Here is a 17,907-nt window from a genome sequence, read left to right as displayed (position 1 = left end):
ATATCTCTTGGCAAGTATTAGCAACAGAAACAAGCACTTAAACAATATTTTTATATCTAATAGTCTAATTTGCAGATTTATTTATTCAAAATATTGTTTTTTTTTCTCAGTTATCTGAATCAGTAATGCACCCAAAAAATCCATATCGGTCGGGCTCAGAGTCGGGCTCTAGTGTCAACCAAAGCATGTCATACAGTAAAATGCCCTTCTCTCTATACCTAAATAGAAACAATCCAAAGTAACGGTCTTAACAAGTACCAATTGACCCAGATCGACTGTGTGTGTTTGTGTATGTATGTGGGGGTTGTGTGTATGTATGTGAGCGAGAGAGAGAGTTTTGAATCCTCTGATGCCAGTTGGGGTTGGAATGTTTCTAATGTATGTCCTCCCCCCACCCCACCCCAGATGTGGACCTGCTGGTGTGTAAACACCAGGGCCCATCCTGCTGTACTCGCAAGATGGAGGACAGCTACCAGGCAGCGGTGAGACGGGAGACTCTTCAGAACATCCACTCCTACAGCTCCGAGCTCAAGTACCTCATCTCAGGACATGCCATCGCCTTCCAGGGTAAAGACGTTTAGCTGTGGCAACTGGTATGGGGATGGGACAAGGAGGGGGCATGCTGGGATGGATAAGAGGAACAGGGCAGGAGCTGGGAGGGGAAGACAGGTATTGGGATGGTAAGGCAGGTGCTGGGAGGGGAAGACAGGTATTGGGATGGTAAGGCAGGTGCTGGGAGGGGAAGACAGGTATTGGGATGGTAAGGCAGGAGCTGGGATGGACAGGGGGGGATTGCAGAAGACTGGAGATGGAGTTTCCCATGCAGTCTCTTTCTATACAGATGAAATAATGATTAAAGTACAGTGAAAGGTAGTCAGTCACCTCAAAGTATTTGGAGGAGACCCTAAGCAGAATTCTATGATGACATATAGTTGAACCTCCTCAATTATTTGAAGCCCAACTGACTGTGAAAAGCAAAACACCATTTGTTTTCTTATTTGCAAGAATGTTTATTTGTCAGATATTCCTCAAAAATGTTTTTATTTCCAGTCCCCTGTGGCCAGAGCTGCTTGCGTGCCCAGTCCTAGGCTGGATATTATTGGTGGAGTGAACACATCTTTTCATTTAGTTGTTTCCCCTGGTGGTTTTGGCAGGGGCTATATTTGGGAGAGGATAGGAAGGGAAATGGACTGCGGGGGGCAAGGGACAGGGGGTGAGGGGGTGGGGTGTAAGAAAGGAGGGGAAGGACCGAGGTGGTGGAAAGAAGGCAAGAAGAAAATATATGTGGGAAGGAGAGGGGAGGGGATAGGTTAATTGGTACAGAGAAGATGTGAGGCTATAGAAATGTGAAAAGAAGAAGGGGGACAGGAAAGGGGGAAGGAATGGACTAGAGGGTTTGAATGAGAGCAGAATTAGAGAGGGGGAAATCGGTATTTGGAGCAAGGTGCATGGTGGAAGTCAGCTCTTTGTACCATGCTCCAGTCTATAAGACTGGCCCTGGCCCTAGCAGTAGTCCTGCCACTTGTCCTGCCATTAGCCCTGGCCCTAGCCTCGTTTTCCAGAGGGGCTTTTACTGGACCAATCGCTGCAAGGTAACAGGCAAGCTCCCTTCCTCTACACTCAGCCCAGTGTGACTGGTAACTATCAAGGTCAGTCCAGGAAGGGATGTAGTAAGATGTCATCTGTTTCAATGATCGTTGTGAGAATACAGGACAGAATCTGTAGAATGCAGTTCTATATGACAACCTGAGGTGGGGCTAATGAGCCCTTTGTATCCAGACCCAAAAGACAAGGATTCTGATGAAATGCTTGTTCCAGAACCTTCCATTTCTCCTTCCTCAGCATGTTCACTTGGTTATTGGTTGGGGGCACAGACATACGCACACGCACGCACACACACACACACACACACACACACACACACACACACACACACACACACAGTGTGTTAGGTGCCCCCTCAGTGGGTAATCTGCTCTGCTGGCGACCCTGCAGTGTTTGTTTGATCATCCCTCACTCTTTTAATCTCCTCTCTCTCCTCGGGCGTGGTCAGTGTTTATTCTACCCTGGTCTCTCCCTTAAATCTGTACCCCTATCCATGTACCCCTATCCATGTACTCTTGATACAATAAATCTGGGTTCTATCTTTCTCTCACTGTTGGCTGGGTGTATGCAATTAGGTAATGGGTCAGTACGCAGGCAAGTTGTGTGTGTGCTTGAGTGTGTCTGTTTTGCTTGCTGTGTGTTTTGACAGGAGAAATAGCCTACTGTGCTCTGTCATGTGCGGGGGAAGTCTGCTCAGCCCAAATCTGCCATTTTGAACTGGCATGTTTTTCCCCAAACAGTTCTCGTCTTATGTTGTACACCTAGGAATAAGGAAAACAGAAATTCCTCAAGGGTACAGAGGAAGTAGGGGCTAACGACCCAGCGGCAGTGCAACCTCATTTACAGCAGGGGGACAAAAGAGGGTGTGATGACGTCTCAGATCCTACACACACACACACACACACACACACACACACACACACACACACACACACACACACAGCTACTCCGGCTGTATGATATAATTGCAAGTGAATGTTGGGACTGGAGCCTAGTCTGAGCCCGTCCAGATTAAGAGCTGTGACCTGTCAGCCTTATCTAGCCAGCCAATCGGACCACATGCACATGGGTCAGTTGCCTGCTGGAGTGTGTGTTTGTTTCTGTCACCTCGTAATCAGTAGCTTCTCGAGGTTTGAGGCCTTTTAAATCCTGGGCTAGTCACCAACAGACAGCAACTGTTGACTTGTTTACTTCTCCTTAAGAGTTTGTGTGTGTGGTGTCAGTTGGGAATGCCCTGCAGGTGCAATGGCAAACAATTTCATGCGTGTACTGTGTGTATGTTTGTGCGTGTGTGTGTACAGGAAGTGTCAGTGTTAATTTTGACAGCTATTTTAGATTTAGAGTGGTCATAATCTTTTTTGCTAGAAGGCTTATAAGTCTTCACATTTCATCTTTTAATCATTTAAGTTAATATTATTCATACAATACTCATTGTAATTCATAATGGAGTGAATATATATATATATATATATATATATATATATATAGTTTATGCTGATGATATCAAATCCAAAACACAAACCGTTAAAATCAATTGAAATCTAATCACAAACATTTACATTTAGCAGACACTCTTATCCAGAGCGACTTACAGCAAGTACAGGGACATTCCCCCCGAGGCAAGTAGGGTGAAGTTCCTTGCCCAAGGACACAACGTCATTTGGCACGGCCGGGAATCAAACTGGCAACCTTCAGATTACTAGCCCGCTTCCCTAACCGCTCAGCCACCTGAATCCCAAACAGCTACTATGAACTGCATAGTCTCTTCTCAGTTTGAGATTTCTATAATAAAGACTTATAGGTAGTTTTCACAAGCCAGCTAAATCAACCATATAGCTAACTTTGGTAACTATATAGCTAACTAAAAATAGTGTGTTCACAAATGTTATTTTCATCGTTTTGTTGATGAAATGAACACAATACTGTGTGTATATCTCATTGTGTTAGTGTTAGTGTTGGGGAGAGGCGGAAACGAATGTAATCTGAGGATACCCAAACTGCAAGCAGCAGAGGCAACACCCTGCAGTCACTGATGTGCCCTGCATGGGGACAGGCCTCAGAGACAAACACCATGACTAACATCTCGCCTGGGCAGGAGTGCGTGTGATCCGTGTTCCTGCCTCAGTGTTCCTACGTTTCTAGTATCACACACAGCCAACGGTGCTCAATCACCTCGGATAGACATTGTTCTGACTCTGTAAAAGGGAAGTGTCTGCAGTGTTGTCTTAGCTTGAGGGAGGAGCTAAGCCCCCTCAGTCGGAGTCGGAGGGACTAGGGTGAGGCCATGAGAAGGATGGTCCCCCCTGCCTCGTTAAGGCCAACTAATGAGCTGATCCTCGTCTGCATGCCACAGGGGTTGGAACTCTCTTGACCCCCTGTCCTAAGAGACTGGTGTGTCTGCGTGGGTTGAGAAAACCATCCAGGGGATAAGACCGTGTTTGCCTGGCTGCCTGCCTGGCTGCCTGCCTGCCTGGCCACCAGCCTGCCTGCCTGTGTGTCTGTCTGTCTGCCTGGCCACCATCCTGCCTGCCTGTGTGTCTGCCTGTCTGTCTGCCTGTGTGTCTGTCTGTCTGCCTGGCCACCATCCTGCCTGCCTGTGTGTCTGCCTGTCTTTCTGCCTGTGTGTCTGCCTGTCTGCCTGTGTGTCTGCCTGTCTGCCTGTGTGTCTGTCTGCCTGTCTCTTTCGAACTACATAATTCAATGCTCCACACAGCGGGAGTTTTCTCTGAGGATCTGTTTGGGTTGCTCACACTGGTTTGCGGTTAAAAGACTAATAGTTTATCCGTCGATGTTCACAACGATAAGATGTCTTTATTAAAAGCCGATGATTTATTGACAGTATGTGTGTCCGTGCATGCTGTGTGTGAATGTGTGTGTTTGTGTCCATGTGAGGGAGTGTGTGGGTGGGTGGGTGCATGGTTGTGTGGTGAATAATCAGATGTGCTTTGTCTTGTCTGTCTTGTGGATTCTAATTCAAGCCCAGAGGACATTTGACAGACATAGTCATAGCTCCAGAGGCACAGCCTGGACATGATGACATAGCACCATGAGATCATGTTCACATTAAGGAGGACATCCGGCTCTGACCCTTCATGTCACATTCAATGTTACTGGCTGGACAAATGTTTTTGTGTGTGTGTGTGTGTGTGTGCTTTCTTGTCCCCTGAGTGGTTGTGACACACCAGGCTAGAATGTGTTCCCCAAAGAAAGAGAGAGAACCCTCAGTCCGCACACACACACACACACACACACACACACACACGTAGGTGGCACTCACACACGCACTCTCTCCTTTTTATTTCCCCACACCCTCCGTCTCTGTCTCTCACTTTCTCTTTGTCCTCTGTTTTATCAGCAACCGAGTGAGGCTCCAACGACGGCGAGCTGGGCCCAATGGAGTGGGGCGGCAGGGCACCATGCCAAACGCTCGCTAGCGCAGTTAGGGAACCCTCACGTCTCAATGACACCCCAGCTGCCAAGATTGCACAGCGCAAAGCAAAACTGTAAAACAAATGATATTCTCTCTCTCTCTCTCTCTCTCTCTCTCTCTCTCTCTCTCTCTCTCTCTCTCTCTCTCTCTCTCTCTCTCTCTCTCTCTCTCTCTCTCTCTCTCTCTCTCTGTCACTCTCTCGGTCACTCTCCCCCTGGTCAACTTGTGATGTTACTGGTCGTTGTCTTTCTCATCAGTCTGCCTCCGGCCCCAGGCATGGATAGAACAACAGTTGAATCCTAGGAAAAGCTACACCACCATTTCTCATGGAGTAGAAAAGAACAGAACTGAGTCGAGTAGAATAGGTGTCAAGACTACACTAGAGAAGGCAAAAAAGAGCGGGAAAGAGCAGAGAGAGACAGACAGAGAGAGAGAGAGACACACAGAGACCGAGACAGAGAGGTGAAATGACTGGCCAGTAGTGCACGTCAGTGGAGAGAGTTAGTGAGCTGTTGAGCGGCAGCCTGTTGAAGGTGAGAGGGAGTGGCTCCGTCTCCCGAGTGCCTCTGCTGTGACTTTCACACGCTCGCCTCTCCAAAGTGTGTGTTTGTGTGTGCTTTTTGGGCGTATGTGCATCTAGTGTGTGTGTGTGTGTGTGTGTATGTGTGCGTGTATGTGTGGCCATAGGCAGTGAGTCACACCATTACCTCAACCATTAGTCCCTTCCAGTCTCAGCTGGTAGAGTTACGCTTGGCCTTTTCCCCTCCTAGCTTCCCCTCTCTCGCCTTCCTCTCTCCCCCTCACTCCAGCCATGTACATCCTCTCACTTCCCTCCGCGAAGCCCCGTTCTCCTCATCCTCCTCCTCTCGCGTCTCCTCCATTAATCAGTCCAGAAACAGCTGGTTTTATTAAGCATCTGCACATCCATCCATCCCACCCTGGACGGAGACGGAACGAGAGAGACGGAGAGAGAGAAAGGAGGGGAAATGCGGAGACAGAGCGTTCCCTCAGCGGCGAGAGGCTGTTCCGTTGCGTTTCCGTCTGTGTTGGGGCTTGACAGCGGTCCAGGGTGATTCAGGATCCTCCCTTCGTCCCTTCGCACACAACTCTTGTTTCTCCGTTCCCTGGGCCCCTGGTGCAAAGCAATTAGTAACGTTTTCCCTAAAGATTGTTCGATCTAGAATAGAGGCGAAAACAATGTTCTGAAATGTCCATGATAAGCTGTCTTTCAGCACTTTTTCTTGGTGTGCAAAATACAGCTTATTTTATATTTTGGGATGGGCTACCAAATTTGCATCTGGTATTGGTCTGTGGCTTTCCTGTCAAATATTTTGTTGCACATGTTACTGGCTAGAAGATAAGAAAGATGTGCATCATCTTAGAGATCATCAAATTAAATCAATCTTGAATTCCCTCTACACTTAACAGTCTATAATGCAGGTTCTAGTTGGTGTTCCAGAGGAGAGTCATGTTAGTCTGTCATCAACCAGAACTGACATTGAGCAGCCAGTTTGGACAACCGTCCCCCAACCACCTCTAATGTATCATGACGTGTTAGCTTGTTACATTGATGACATATCCACATACTCCCTGACTGATTCAACACCCTATCCCTAGGTAATACCTTCAATCTCTCTGCCCAAAGGTCAGAGGTTGAGTGACACTACTCTCCACTGGTAACCCAAGCTTTAAGAGGCTCGCAGGCAGATGGATAAAGAGCTCATGTGGATTTCTTGTAATTAAGAACAGGATATGTAATCCACACATATGTGAATGGCACTTATCTATACTGTGACCTTTATGAAACCAGAGACTTGGTCAGGAATAAAATGCTGGTGGTTGGATGGTCCCAAAACCGGGCCAGACCCAGACCGAGCTAGAAATGGCCCGCTGCCTCTCTGGTATGAGAATCGTGTCTCCTACCTCATTATCACACTATTACCCTCTGTTGCAGTTCACACAGACGCACACACATCCATCCTTGCTTGTTGGAACCCCCCCCCCCCCCCCCTTAAATATGAACACACACTAGGCTGACTCCACGGCTAACCACACACGTCCCACAGGAAGGTGGAGTGGAGGCGGGAAGGAGAGCCCAGTTTTGGTGCCCGGTTAATGGCAACCTCTGTTTACTTCCATTCACATACGATCACACACACTGACAAATAGACACCACATACACACATACTTACAGAATAACACATGCAAACACATAAACAGTCCGACAGCACACACGCACACATAGAAAAGCCTGCATGTAAACACACACACAGCTAGGCTGACTCCTGATGGGAAGTGGCTTGGAGGTGTGGTCAGGCTCTGCTGGGAAGAACGCCATAGTTGTGGTTAAAATCAACTGCCTGCGTGGATATTTTTACCCCCTTCATTATTGTGGCATATTGTGGCAGCTCTGCAGCAACACTTCAGCTGCAATTGCCCCAGAAAAGCCCTGGGTTGCTGTGCAGTGTAGAAAGAGGAAATAGCTCCTGTGATTGAAGCCCTCTCCATCTAGGGGACCATACATGGGGCAGCCAGTGGGCCGCGTGGTAAGAAGCTGTATAATGTCCTATTACAGGCTTGTAAATACAAGCTCCTTTTAGGCTTCAGTCACTTAGCTCCTATCCTCTTTATTTAACTCCTGTCCTCTCTTCTCCTCTCCTCTTCCCTCTACCTCACCGTTGACCCACATTTTGACTGGTCGTGCATCACTGGCCTCTTTTTAATTGAGACCCTGTCCCCCATTAAAGTCCCAGTCCAGACCTTCCTCTGTTTCCCGCAAGGATAAAGATGTCAGACCATGACGTCATAGGTAGCCACCCAGGGTTTGACGGTTTTGTTTCCAAAACTGTCAACATATCCACAAGGGTCGTGGACAGTACGTGTAACTACAGTCCAACCCCAATGCATATATACAAAAACTAAGAAACACACACACACACGTGTCAACAGAAGACAGAGGAGAGTCTGGAGTTTGTCAGAGCAGAGTTGTCAGAGATGGTTGTTCTGGGAGTCCACAGTAGGATGGACAGGCAGAGAGGAGAAGAGACAAGGAGAGAGAAGCAGAAACAAGCAGAGAGGAGAAGAGACAAGGAGAGAGAAGCAGAAACAAGCAGAGAGGAGAAGAGACAAGGAGAGAGAAGCAGAAACAAGCAGAGAGGAGACTAGAAGAGTGAGGGAAGTGTTTGAACTAACAGCCGTGGAGAGAGAGGGAATCTCTCTGGGTCCAGGGGCCAATCGGATCCAGATGTTCTCACTGTGTTCTGAAGGTGGGGTCCAGTTGTACGGTAGTTGTTTTTCCCTGTTCAGAAGTTGCTGCTGCACTTTGGGTTTTTTTTCCGCATTTTGTTCCCCCATCTTTGTTGCCCCCGGCGCCATCAATGTTCGTGACCGTTGAGTACAAAGAATCAACTAGGTTACACTCCACTCCTTTATAAACCCCTGACGTATGGGGCAGAGAGTACAAGGCGCATGTAAAATGTATTATAATACCGAAGCAATGAAAGATTAAAAAATAGGTGGCAACTATATTTTATCCAGGCATTGTCCTGGCTTGTGTTAGGCTAAATGTTCCAGACAGTCAGTCATGCTGCTATCCTGTAACTCTAGCATGGGCAAATTCTGGGGCTTGGTGCCTCTGGCTGTGGATGCCCCCCTGGCATCCACAGCTTAACAGACTGGCATGACCCGAGATGGCGTGGCAGGGAGCTGGCATTGGACACGTACTGTTCTGTTCTGGTCTCCCCCTCTGTGTTATTGTCCTTTATGGGTGTTTCCGTTGTTCTGCTTCTCTTAGCTGCGCATTTGTTGCGGAATGTTTTGTCGAAATTCTGTGGAATATCTGAAAACCTGTCTGCACACAATTGGACTTCCTCACCTCACCTCGCCTCTGACTTTATTGCCCCTAAATCTTCGATCACTGACACAGAGATATAAAAGACAGAACGCTCCCAAGTGTTAGATCATGTCGGTCTGTCTGTCTGTCTGTCTGTCTGTCTGTTGGTCGGTCATGTTCACATGACTGACATGTCTGTCTGATCACCTCATTCTGGCTCTGAAACTGGACCCTGCATTAACTCTGCAATTCTGACCTTGGACACAGACACACACAGACACACACACACACACTATCTCCTTCTCTCTCACAGACACACCATTTGATTGTTGTGATGGTGGTAGCTGCTGTAATAATAGGGGGAGCACTTTAACTGATCTCTGCTTCTACGGGGGGAACGGGCAGGACCCCCTAGAGCCTAATTCTCTGTTTGTCTCTCCCTCTGGTCCCCCCCCCGCCTCTCTGTCTCCCCCCGTCCTCCTCTCTGCTCTCTTCGCCTTACCACTAGTTTGTGCAGCTGCTCAGTTACAGAATGACTTCTGTTCTCATTCTGTTGTGTTACGGAACCCCCCCCCCACACACACACACGTATGCGTGTCATTATGCTTGATGGATCATGCATGTACAGCGCTGCGTGTGTCTGTGTTGCGTTGGCACCCTCCCGCCTGTCTCAGTTTCCCCTACAGTTGCTGCTGCTCTGTCCTGACATGCCTCAGGGCTGACATCACAGGCCCAGAGGAGCGCGCACCGTGTTCCGGACATTGAGGCGTGGGGAGGGCGGGGGGATGGGGGTGATTTGGGGTTAGTGGCTTCTACGGGGTGGGTGGGGGGGTTGATTAGGTATAAATGGTTGAGGAGGGAGGGAGAGAGACAGACAAACGGGTGGTGGGGGGGGGGGGGGGCAGAGGATGCATGTTCCAAGTATCCTGTTGAGCTTTACTCTGAGCCAGTACCTTGGTTCCCAGGGCCAGAGAAGTACACTTCACTGGCACCAGTGTGCTGGTTACAGTCCCAACACACACTGACATTACTCATCTGTTTTCAGAGAAATTACGTGTGATCAAGTTGGCGGCCCCGGTGTGTGTGTGTGTGTGTGTGCCCAACTGCTGAAATTATTCTGGGACAGTATGGGATACTTGGCAGACTACTGACTGCGTTTCTTCAAGGGTCTGAGATAGCAAACCAGCATTCCCAAGAATCACTATGGGTATAATATGGATCCCTTCAGCACCGATCTCAAATAGTGTCTCAGGTTGACTTGATGCTGTTGTAGTTCCTTCTTGTTTGAGGACAAAAACACAAGAAAGTACCCTTGCCAGTCTGTTTATTATTTTATAATTATTAACAAGGGTAGAACTCACCCTAACTTCACTGCCTCACTTTACAGATGTATTTTTAACATTTGAACCAAATGTTTTACCACACACTTGTTACATTGGTTGTATGACATTGTATGTTTATCATTCTCTCTTCTCTTCTCGCCATTTTTTTTTTATCTACCCCTCTTTCTCTTTCTCCCTCTCTTCTGTCTTCCCGTAGATACCTTCCAGTACCTGCTCTCCTTTTCGCAGGGTCACCTCAGCTCCCTGCTGGAGAGTTCCTTCCCCTCCCTCTCCCGCCGCGCGCTCCCCCACGTCAACCGGCTCTTCTCCACCCTCTCCCTCTTCCTGCGAGGCGGCGACGTCGACGTGGAGGCCTCCGTCCACCGTTTCTACGACGACCTCTTCCCCCTGGTGTACACGCGGCTGGTCAACCCCGGCAGCGCGTCGGAGGGCACGGTCGACCGGCTCGACTGTCTCAGGATGACCCGCCAGGACATCGACCCCTTTGGGCCCCACCCAGCCGCGCTGGCTCTGGAGCTGGGGAGGGCGCTGGGGGCCGGCCGCGCCTTGGCCCTGGCGCTGGAGGAAGGCGTGGAGGTGGTGAACGCCACGGAGCACGTGGGGCTGTCGCGGGAGTGCGCTCGGGGGTTGGTGAAGATGCAGTACTGCTCTCACTGCCGGGGGCTCACCCTCATCAAGCCGTGCGTAGGCTACTGCCTGAACGTGCTGCGTGGGTGCCTGGCCAGCGTGGCCGAGCTGGACCAGCCATGGAGGCGCTACATGGCCGTCCTGGAGGATCTGACCCACGCCATAGCAGGCCAGCACAGCTTGGAGCTGGCACTGCTGGGGGTCAGGGATCAGGTGAACGAAGCCATCCTCCATGCTCAACTCAACGGGTCCCTGATCACCACCACTGTGAGTAGGGTCGAGCACCCCAACAACACTGTCTGTCTACATTGTTTTCCTACGCAACAACACTGTCTGTCTACACTGTTTTCCTATGCAACAACACTGTCTACAGTGTTTTCCTACACAACAACACTGTCTGTCTACAGTGTTTTCCTATGCAACAAGTCTGTCTACAGTGTTTTCCTACGCAACAACACTGCCAAAACAGCAGATCATTGCAAAGGATAAAGTTGTGATTTTGTCTGTTTATGTGATCGTATGTATGTATTTATGTGTGTGTGCCTGCTTGGTATTCATGGGCCAATCGACAAAGTTAAGAGTGCCAGGAGTGGGACAATTGGTTGAATGGGTTTCATCCAGCCATGCAAATCGGACCCAATAAACAGAAAAGAAGAAACATTTCAGGACAGTTCAAGTGAGAAATTGGAGAATCACAATGTCAAAACCACTCAAGCCTAGAGATGGCATCATATCCTCCATACTGGCAGGCAGCTGGTGACAGCTGGAATCGAGCAGTATCTTACCAGCTGTTGAGCCTTTCACAGCTGGCCTATTCAGCACTAAAGGCTTGGTCCAACACTTCCAATATCAATACCCTCTCTTTATTTCCTTCATTTACAGATCACATGTATTCATAATATGTATATTGCTTCTGCTCAGTTACAGTATGGACATGTGTTTAGAGGTCAGCAGGTAGAGCGATTGTACTTTGTTGGAGGTCTAGATTTCACAGACAAGAACATAATCACCTACAATCTGCTAGGAATATAATCACCTGCAATCTACAGACTGTTTACCCAGCAGTTCCAGTCCAGCTTCATGTTGTCTTGGTACACTGAGGAGAGCTCTTCGAGTTGTCCTTGCCGTGTCTTCGATTGAAGCTCACCAGTTTCTTCCTAACTCGGGTCTGTGGCCATTGCACCCCAGACCACTGGGTCAGTGTGTGGGTTTGTCCATTTTAGATGAACTCCAGTTTGAGTGTAAAAGGTCAATGAAATCTGGCCAATCCAAACTGTCTGTGAAACGGTGGCCAGCATCCAGTGGCCTTTTTCTTGAAGCCCAGAAAGCTGTCTTCATGGGCACTGAAACCTTTCTCTTCCATAGATCCAGTAGTTGAAGGGAGGTCCTGGCAAGATCCAAGATTGCTGCCTCATCACTGTTGAGTGTATGAATCAAGCATTATGTGTTGCTATTAAAGGAGTTATTGTTACTGTGTGGTTTGGTTTTTCACTGGGACGTTATCCCAAATCATTTTTGAAGTTGGCTTTCTCTCTCTCTCTTTTTTCTCTTTTTGTCTGTCTGTCTGTCTCTGTCTCTCTCTGTTTCTGTCTCTCTCTTTCTCTCTCTCTCTCTCTCTCTCTCTCTCTCTCTCTCTCTCTCTCTCTCTCTCTCTCTCTCTCTCTCTCTCTCTCTCTCTCTCTCTCTCTCTCTCTCTCTCTTTTTTTCTCTCCCTCTCTCTCTGTCTCTCTCTCTCTGTTGTGTCTCTGCCCGTCTTTATGATACCGTTTTAAATGGATCAGCTCTCTCCTTCTCTCTCTCTCTCTCTCTCTCTCTCTCTCTCTCTCTCTCTCTCTCTCTCTCTCTCTCTCTCTCTCTCTCTCACTCTCTCTTTCTCCCTCTCTCTCCCTCTCTCTCTCTCTCTCTCTCTCTCTCTCTCTCTATCTATGTTTCTATCACTCTCTCTGTCTCTCTCTCTCTGTTTCTCTCTCTCTCACTGCACTGTGTACTGCTGCACGCTAGGGTAGAGCTTATATCATAGAAATACACACACACACAGCGCCATATAAACATCCCCTAAATGTACAGATATCAGGTTTTAGGAGTCCAGTAAGGGGTCTATATGTGCGGCCCACCCTGTGACAATATCAGCAGGATGTGTGATTCTGTGTGTGTGTGTCTGTGTTTGTGAAAGAGAGCGAGAGAGAGAGTGTGAGGCTGAAAGGCTGCCATTGACGATTGTGCGTGGCAGTAGGATGTTTTAACACATTTTTGCTCTTATTGAGAGAGCACGAATGCAGGGAGACAGGAAGCGTTTATGGTATGTGGTTATTGAGGAGGTTATTACAGAATTATGGAGTAGGCAAAAATGGAAGAGAACATTAATCTCAAACCGGGTGGATGGATGTAGACAGTGCCTTAGCTGCTTTAAAGTGTCTTCCCTCTAGTGTGAGGTCTGGGCCCTAGAGGTCTAAGGTCGGAGGTCTATGGTTCTAGAGTCTAGGGTTCTATGAGTCTGTGGTCTGGATGTTTAAGGTGTAAGTCTGTTGTTCTAGGTTCTAGAGGTCTAGGTATAGATCTATGGTTCCAGGGTCTACGTCTAGGGGTCTACAGTCTGAGATCTATAGGTCCAGGAAACCTCTCACTGTTGAGCACCCACCGACTCCTATATCGTCTTGGCACTACGAATTATAGCACAGACCGATGTACAGACACATTCACGCTGACACCACAGGCAGAAACATAAGAAATAACAACTGTGGTCTGGATTATGACAGCTTATATGCATGTCTACCATATCCCCGCTTCGGTTTTATCCCGGCTTCTCATTACAATGGACAAGAGGAATGCTAATAGCAGACTGGGCTGCAGATAGTGGAAGGAGTGAGCCAGGGGGGCAGTCTTCATGCTGCTTCTCAGTGGTTCCCAGCCAGCTCCCTCTACACCACTCCCTTTTCCATTCACTTCCACATCAGACTGAAAATGATTAAAGGGAACTGGGAGGATTTAAATGGGTTCAAACAGGGGCTATATTTTATCAGGAGGTCTCCGATCAGAAACGTCTGTTTTTTTTTTTTTTTTTTGGTGTGTGTTTTCTCTTGCATTGTTGTGTCTCTGCCCGTCTTTATGATACCGTTTTAAATGGATCAGCTCTCTCCTTCTCTCCCACTCTCTCTCCCACTCTCTCTCTCTCTCTCTCTCTCTCTCTCTCCGCGTGTGGCCATTAGCTGATGATATTGCTCTGATCTGCAGTGTCCTTCTCTCTCTCTCTCTCTCTCTCTCTCTCTCTCTCTCTCTCTCTCTCTCTCTCTCTCTCTCTCTTTTATATATATTGCTTTCTCTCCCCTTGCCCCTCCTCTCCCCCCCGGTCTGAGTCTATGCTGATGATACGCACCACTACTCAACACCACAGACATTCCTGCTTGTCTGCCCTTCACAGTGGAAACACGCTGTAATAGTTAACATGATTGATCACCTTGCAATTACTGAGAAATATGAAGGCAACGCTGTATTTATCTGTATGTTATTCTTCACACATGATCTACAACTGGAATCAAGGGAGTCATGCAGTTTCACAAATCGCATAACAAGGTTGGAAGATACAGACTCCTAGATGATTATTAGCTGGTGAAATGTTCATAGGAGCGGTACTGAGTGGTGTGTGTGTGTGTGTGGTTTTGATCTTGGCTCCCTTGTTGGCTTCCAACCCAGCCCTCTGTCTCTTAGCTGCATTCTTGAACAGGGAAAGAGGGATGAGTGGAGGGGGAACGAATGGCACGATCCTATGTGAGCCTCTGCGTCCACAGGAGAGAATGGCCGATGTCTTGAAAGACATGAAGGAAAACTCAGGAGGAGGAAAAGGCCGATCATGAGGACGGTTATACGGAAGCTTCTTGTGACCAAGGGCTGTCATCGGGTCTCCCTTTTTAAATGAAGAGGTCCTTTTACATACAGACAGTGCCTAGTGACATCACTGGTGGCCATATAGGACCACCCTCCCTCGCATGACAGCAACGGGTTTAGGAGGTGCACACAGGCAGCAACTGCAGTTTACGGACCTCATAAAGAAACTCAAAATGGAGAGTTGAAGAGTTACAAATACTAACAGCAAACTGGAATTTAGGGACCTTGTGTCTCAGTTCTGGAAAAACCTGTCTTATTCTAGGGGTGAATCAAATGTTGGCGTCCATCTACATAGTTTGAGTTGGTTGGGCCTGAAGAGAGCATGATGGGACAGGCGGAATGGAGAATTTACACTTTTGTGCATTGGTCTCCATTGGTCCCCATGGTGAGGTCATAAAGCATGCACACACAGATGCATACACACTCACACAAGCACACTTGTAAAAGCACACTCCCTGAGTGCTTTACGCTGTATTCATATAGTTATGTCTCAGAGAAAGCCCATCTTTTGCAGTACAGGAAAATGATTTCAGTTAAACTGACACAGAAGAAGTCTGGCTGTTTCTTCTATGACTAGTAGTTATTGCCGTCCCTCTTTACAATGTCAGTTTTATTTATGAAAATAATATTCATCTTGAGCACATTTTGAAATGATCGCTCAATCGTTCAGGTTTGGCCAAACATTAGGCAGTGTTTGTTGTGTTTGAAAGTATTTCTACAGTACATGACCTACATATATTGTAGTGCATCTGCTTGGAACCTGTAGTGAAATAATGTCCAAATCAGAACTAGTGGTTTCCACTTACTGTGTTTTGCAGTCCAAAAACAACTGATCTTAATACTAAAAATGGTCTTCAAATATTGTCAACAATTTTGTGTGGGCTCATGTGCCAAACCTGCCATAGAGGATCCAGTTCCCCATAGTCTAACAGTCAGTGTGTGTGCGTGCGTGTGCGTGTGTGTGTGTGCGTGTGTGTGTGGGTAAGTGAGTGAGTGGAGGATATGGGGGGTTTATGTGTGACTATAGATAATCTAGTTCTCTATAGTCTTAATAGTCAGTGTGTGCTTTGTGGATTCCCAGCAAACGACAATGGGGGGCTCAAACCGTTCGGACAGCCTCTCACCTCCTTCCCACCCCTGACAACCCTCCTTACCCACAATGCAGTGCGTAGGGGTTAGAGGGGTCTGAGAAAGTTCCCCTGGCTTTTCTGGCTAATCCGTGGATAAATAAACTTGGAGGACAGACCACCACTGCTATCTGTAAGCCAATACTCTCCCAGAGGCAGGATGAGCCAGGGCGAGGGCTTGGGCCGGGCCGGGCCTGGGGTTCGGCGCAGGACAGGGCTGGTCAGGTCAAGCAGGATAATATACATATATATATATATATATATATATATATGTGCACACAGACATACTGACTCACACAAGCTCCCATGTAGCACACATGCTGTACAACAAAACATGTATCCAGTGTGCAACGTCTTTACAAAGTTGAAAACACGAATAGCACAAACAGGTGTAACAACGTTCTGGCTTTATGCATAGAAGGTGTAACTCCATGGCCAGGCCCTGATGTACAGCACACAGCCTCGGCCCCCATGCCTCCTCTGTCCCTAAAGACTTCCCAGCTCTCCACTCGGCCAGCTAAGGCATCCGTCTGGCATCCCACTGGCCGCTTCTCGGCCAACCACACCGGGAATGTCAGACATGCAATACAAGGCATTTTTTAACAAGGACAAGCAGGTGGCTTGTCCCACACACACACACACATGCTTGTACACACCCATTCACACAGAGCCATGCCCCCTCACAAGCCCCCGAGCTGTGGCCAGGCAGGACCTCCATACTCCTGCTATCATCAGCTCTGGAGATAATTGATTTATGGCGGTGTTGTGGTCTGTGCTATCACTCAAACTGTCATCCCATTGGCCACTAGGTTTATGTGACCAATAATATCCAACCTATGAGGTTCCTGCTGTGATTGTTCGCTAAGTTGACCCTTCACTCATTCCGCTTGGGTTTACTGCTTCCTTCCTGTTTGTTGTTTTGTTGTTTTTACCGTCACGCTTTAAGCATCCAATTGATGTGCATACAAGTTGAGATTTTGACCTCAAATCCTCCTGTTTGGGACAAAGATACAGCCTTTATTCTAAAGCCGTTCTTAACTCGATTCTTGGGTACACATTTGGAGGCACTGTAATTGACCCCGTGGCAATGCTCATATTTTATGTGGATGTTTACATATTTCTTGGGGGTAAACAGACACGCTGGGAATGGAATGAAGCAGGATAAAAACGCGTCGACCGCTGCGGGAGTGATGGACAAGAAACAAGACTCTTCTGTAATTACTGTGGAATAAACTAAATGAAGGCCTTGGCGTATTTATGTTGGTGTCATTCTGGGTAATGGGTTTGAGCTCAGTGCTGTTTAAAATACAGAGGGGGAGTTTTGTCAGCAAGGTGGAAGCGAGTGATTGCTGCTTAGCCAACGAGGGATGAAACGAGGCTGAGTGGTACTAGAACCAGGTGGTGATGAGGTTTGTTTAGCTGTGTCATACTTGTATTTAGCTTAGCTGTGTGTGGCCAACACTCCAGTCTTTATTATGTTGTTCTGTTTGTAGCTTGTCTAAATTGCACTCCCAGGGTGTTTGTGTGTGTGTGTGCGGTCGTTTGAAGAATTCCCAACCTATGGCCGACCTCGACACCTGCCGTGTGTGATGGTGGTGTGGTTGTCAGTATGTGTGTGCATTTGTGGGTGTATGGTCTCCTGTTCTGGGTTTTTCTTGTGTGCAACCTGAGGGACATTAACTTTTTTAGGCTCCCTATATGAATAAAGATAGGCTATGTCTCTACACCCCTTCTATATGTATTTTGGATGTGATCAAGTATGGAACATGGACAATATCAAAGCACCGATCATTAAAGAATAAAAAGAGCCAAAACATGTTGTTGTTGTTCATTCAACATTAACATTCCTCTGATACTCCAAATAACCCAGACATATTTAAAAACGTTTACTAGTCTGAAATTAACAAGAGCTTCAGTAAAACAAAACGGTTTGGCTTTTATATGCAGGACATGTTGTAGTAAAAACGGTGTGCTGGGTGGGTAGGTGTGTGTGTGTTTGGTGTGTGAGTGTGGTGTGTGCATGTGGTTTGTTTCATGGGCCCAAGGTGTTTTAAAGGCTAA

The 17,907-nt window shown here is 47.6% G+C and overlaps 1 protein-coding gene across 2 annotated transcripts in view; it reads left to right on the top strand.

Annotated features, from left to right (window-relative positions):
• The window catches only part of LOC134036635 (glypican-5-like), a 66,672-nt gene that overhangs the window by 6,353 nt on the left and 42,412 nt on the right, over positions 1-17,907 (top strand). For both annotated transcript variants that reach the window (XM_062481637.1, XM_062481636.1), the window contains exons 2-3: positions 406-567; positions 10,407-11,104. In XM_062481637.1, coding sequence (XP_062337621.1) covers positions 406-567; positions 10,407-11,104 — 860 coding nt within the window. The remainder of the gene's footprint in view (positions 1-405; positions 568-10,406; positions 11,105-17,907) is intronic.

This window comes from Osmerus eperlanus, chromosome 16, assembly GCF_963692335.1.
Source record: "Osmerus eperlanus chromosome 16, fOsmEpe2.1, whole genome shotgun sequence".
NCBI lineage: Eukaryota > Metazoa > Chordata > Actinopteri > Osmeriformes > Osmeridae > Osmerus > Osmerus eperlanus.
The sequence above is the reverse complement of the archived record's forward strand: the minus strand, read 5'-3'. Positions and strand labels throughout refer to the sequence as shown.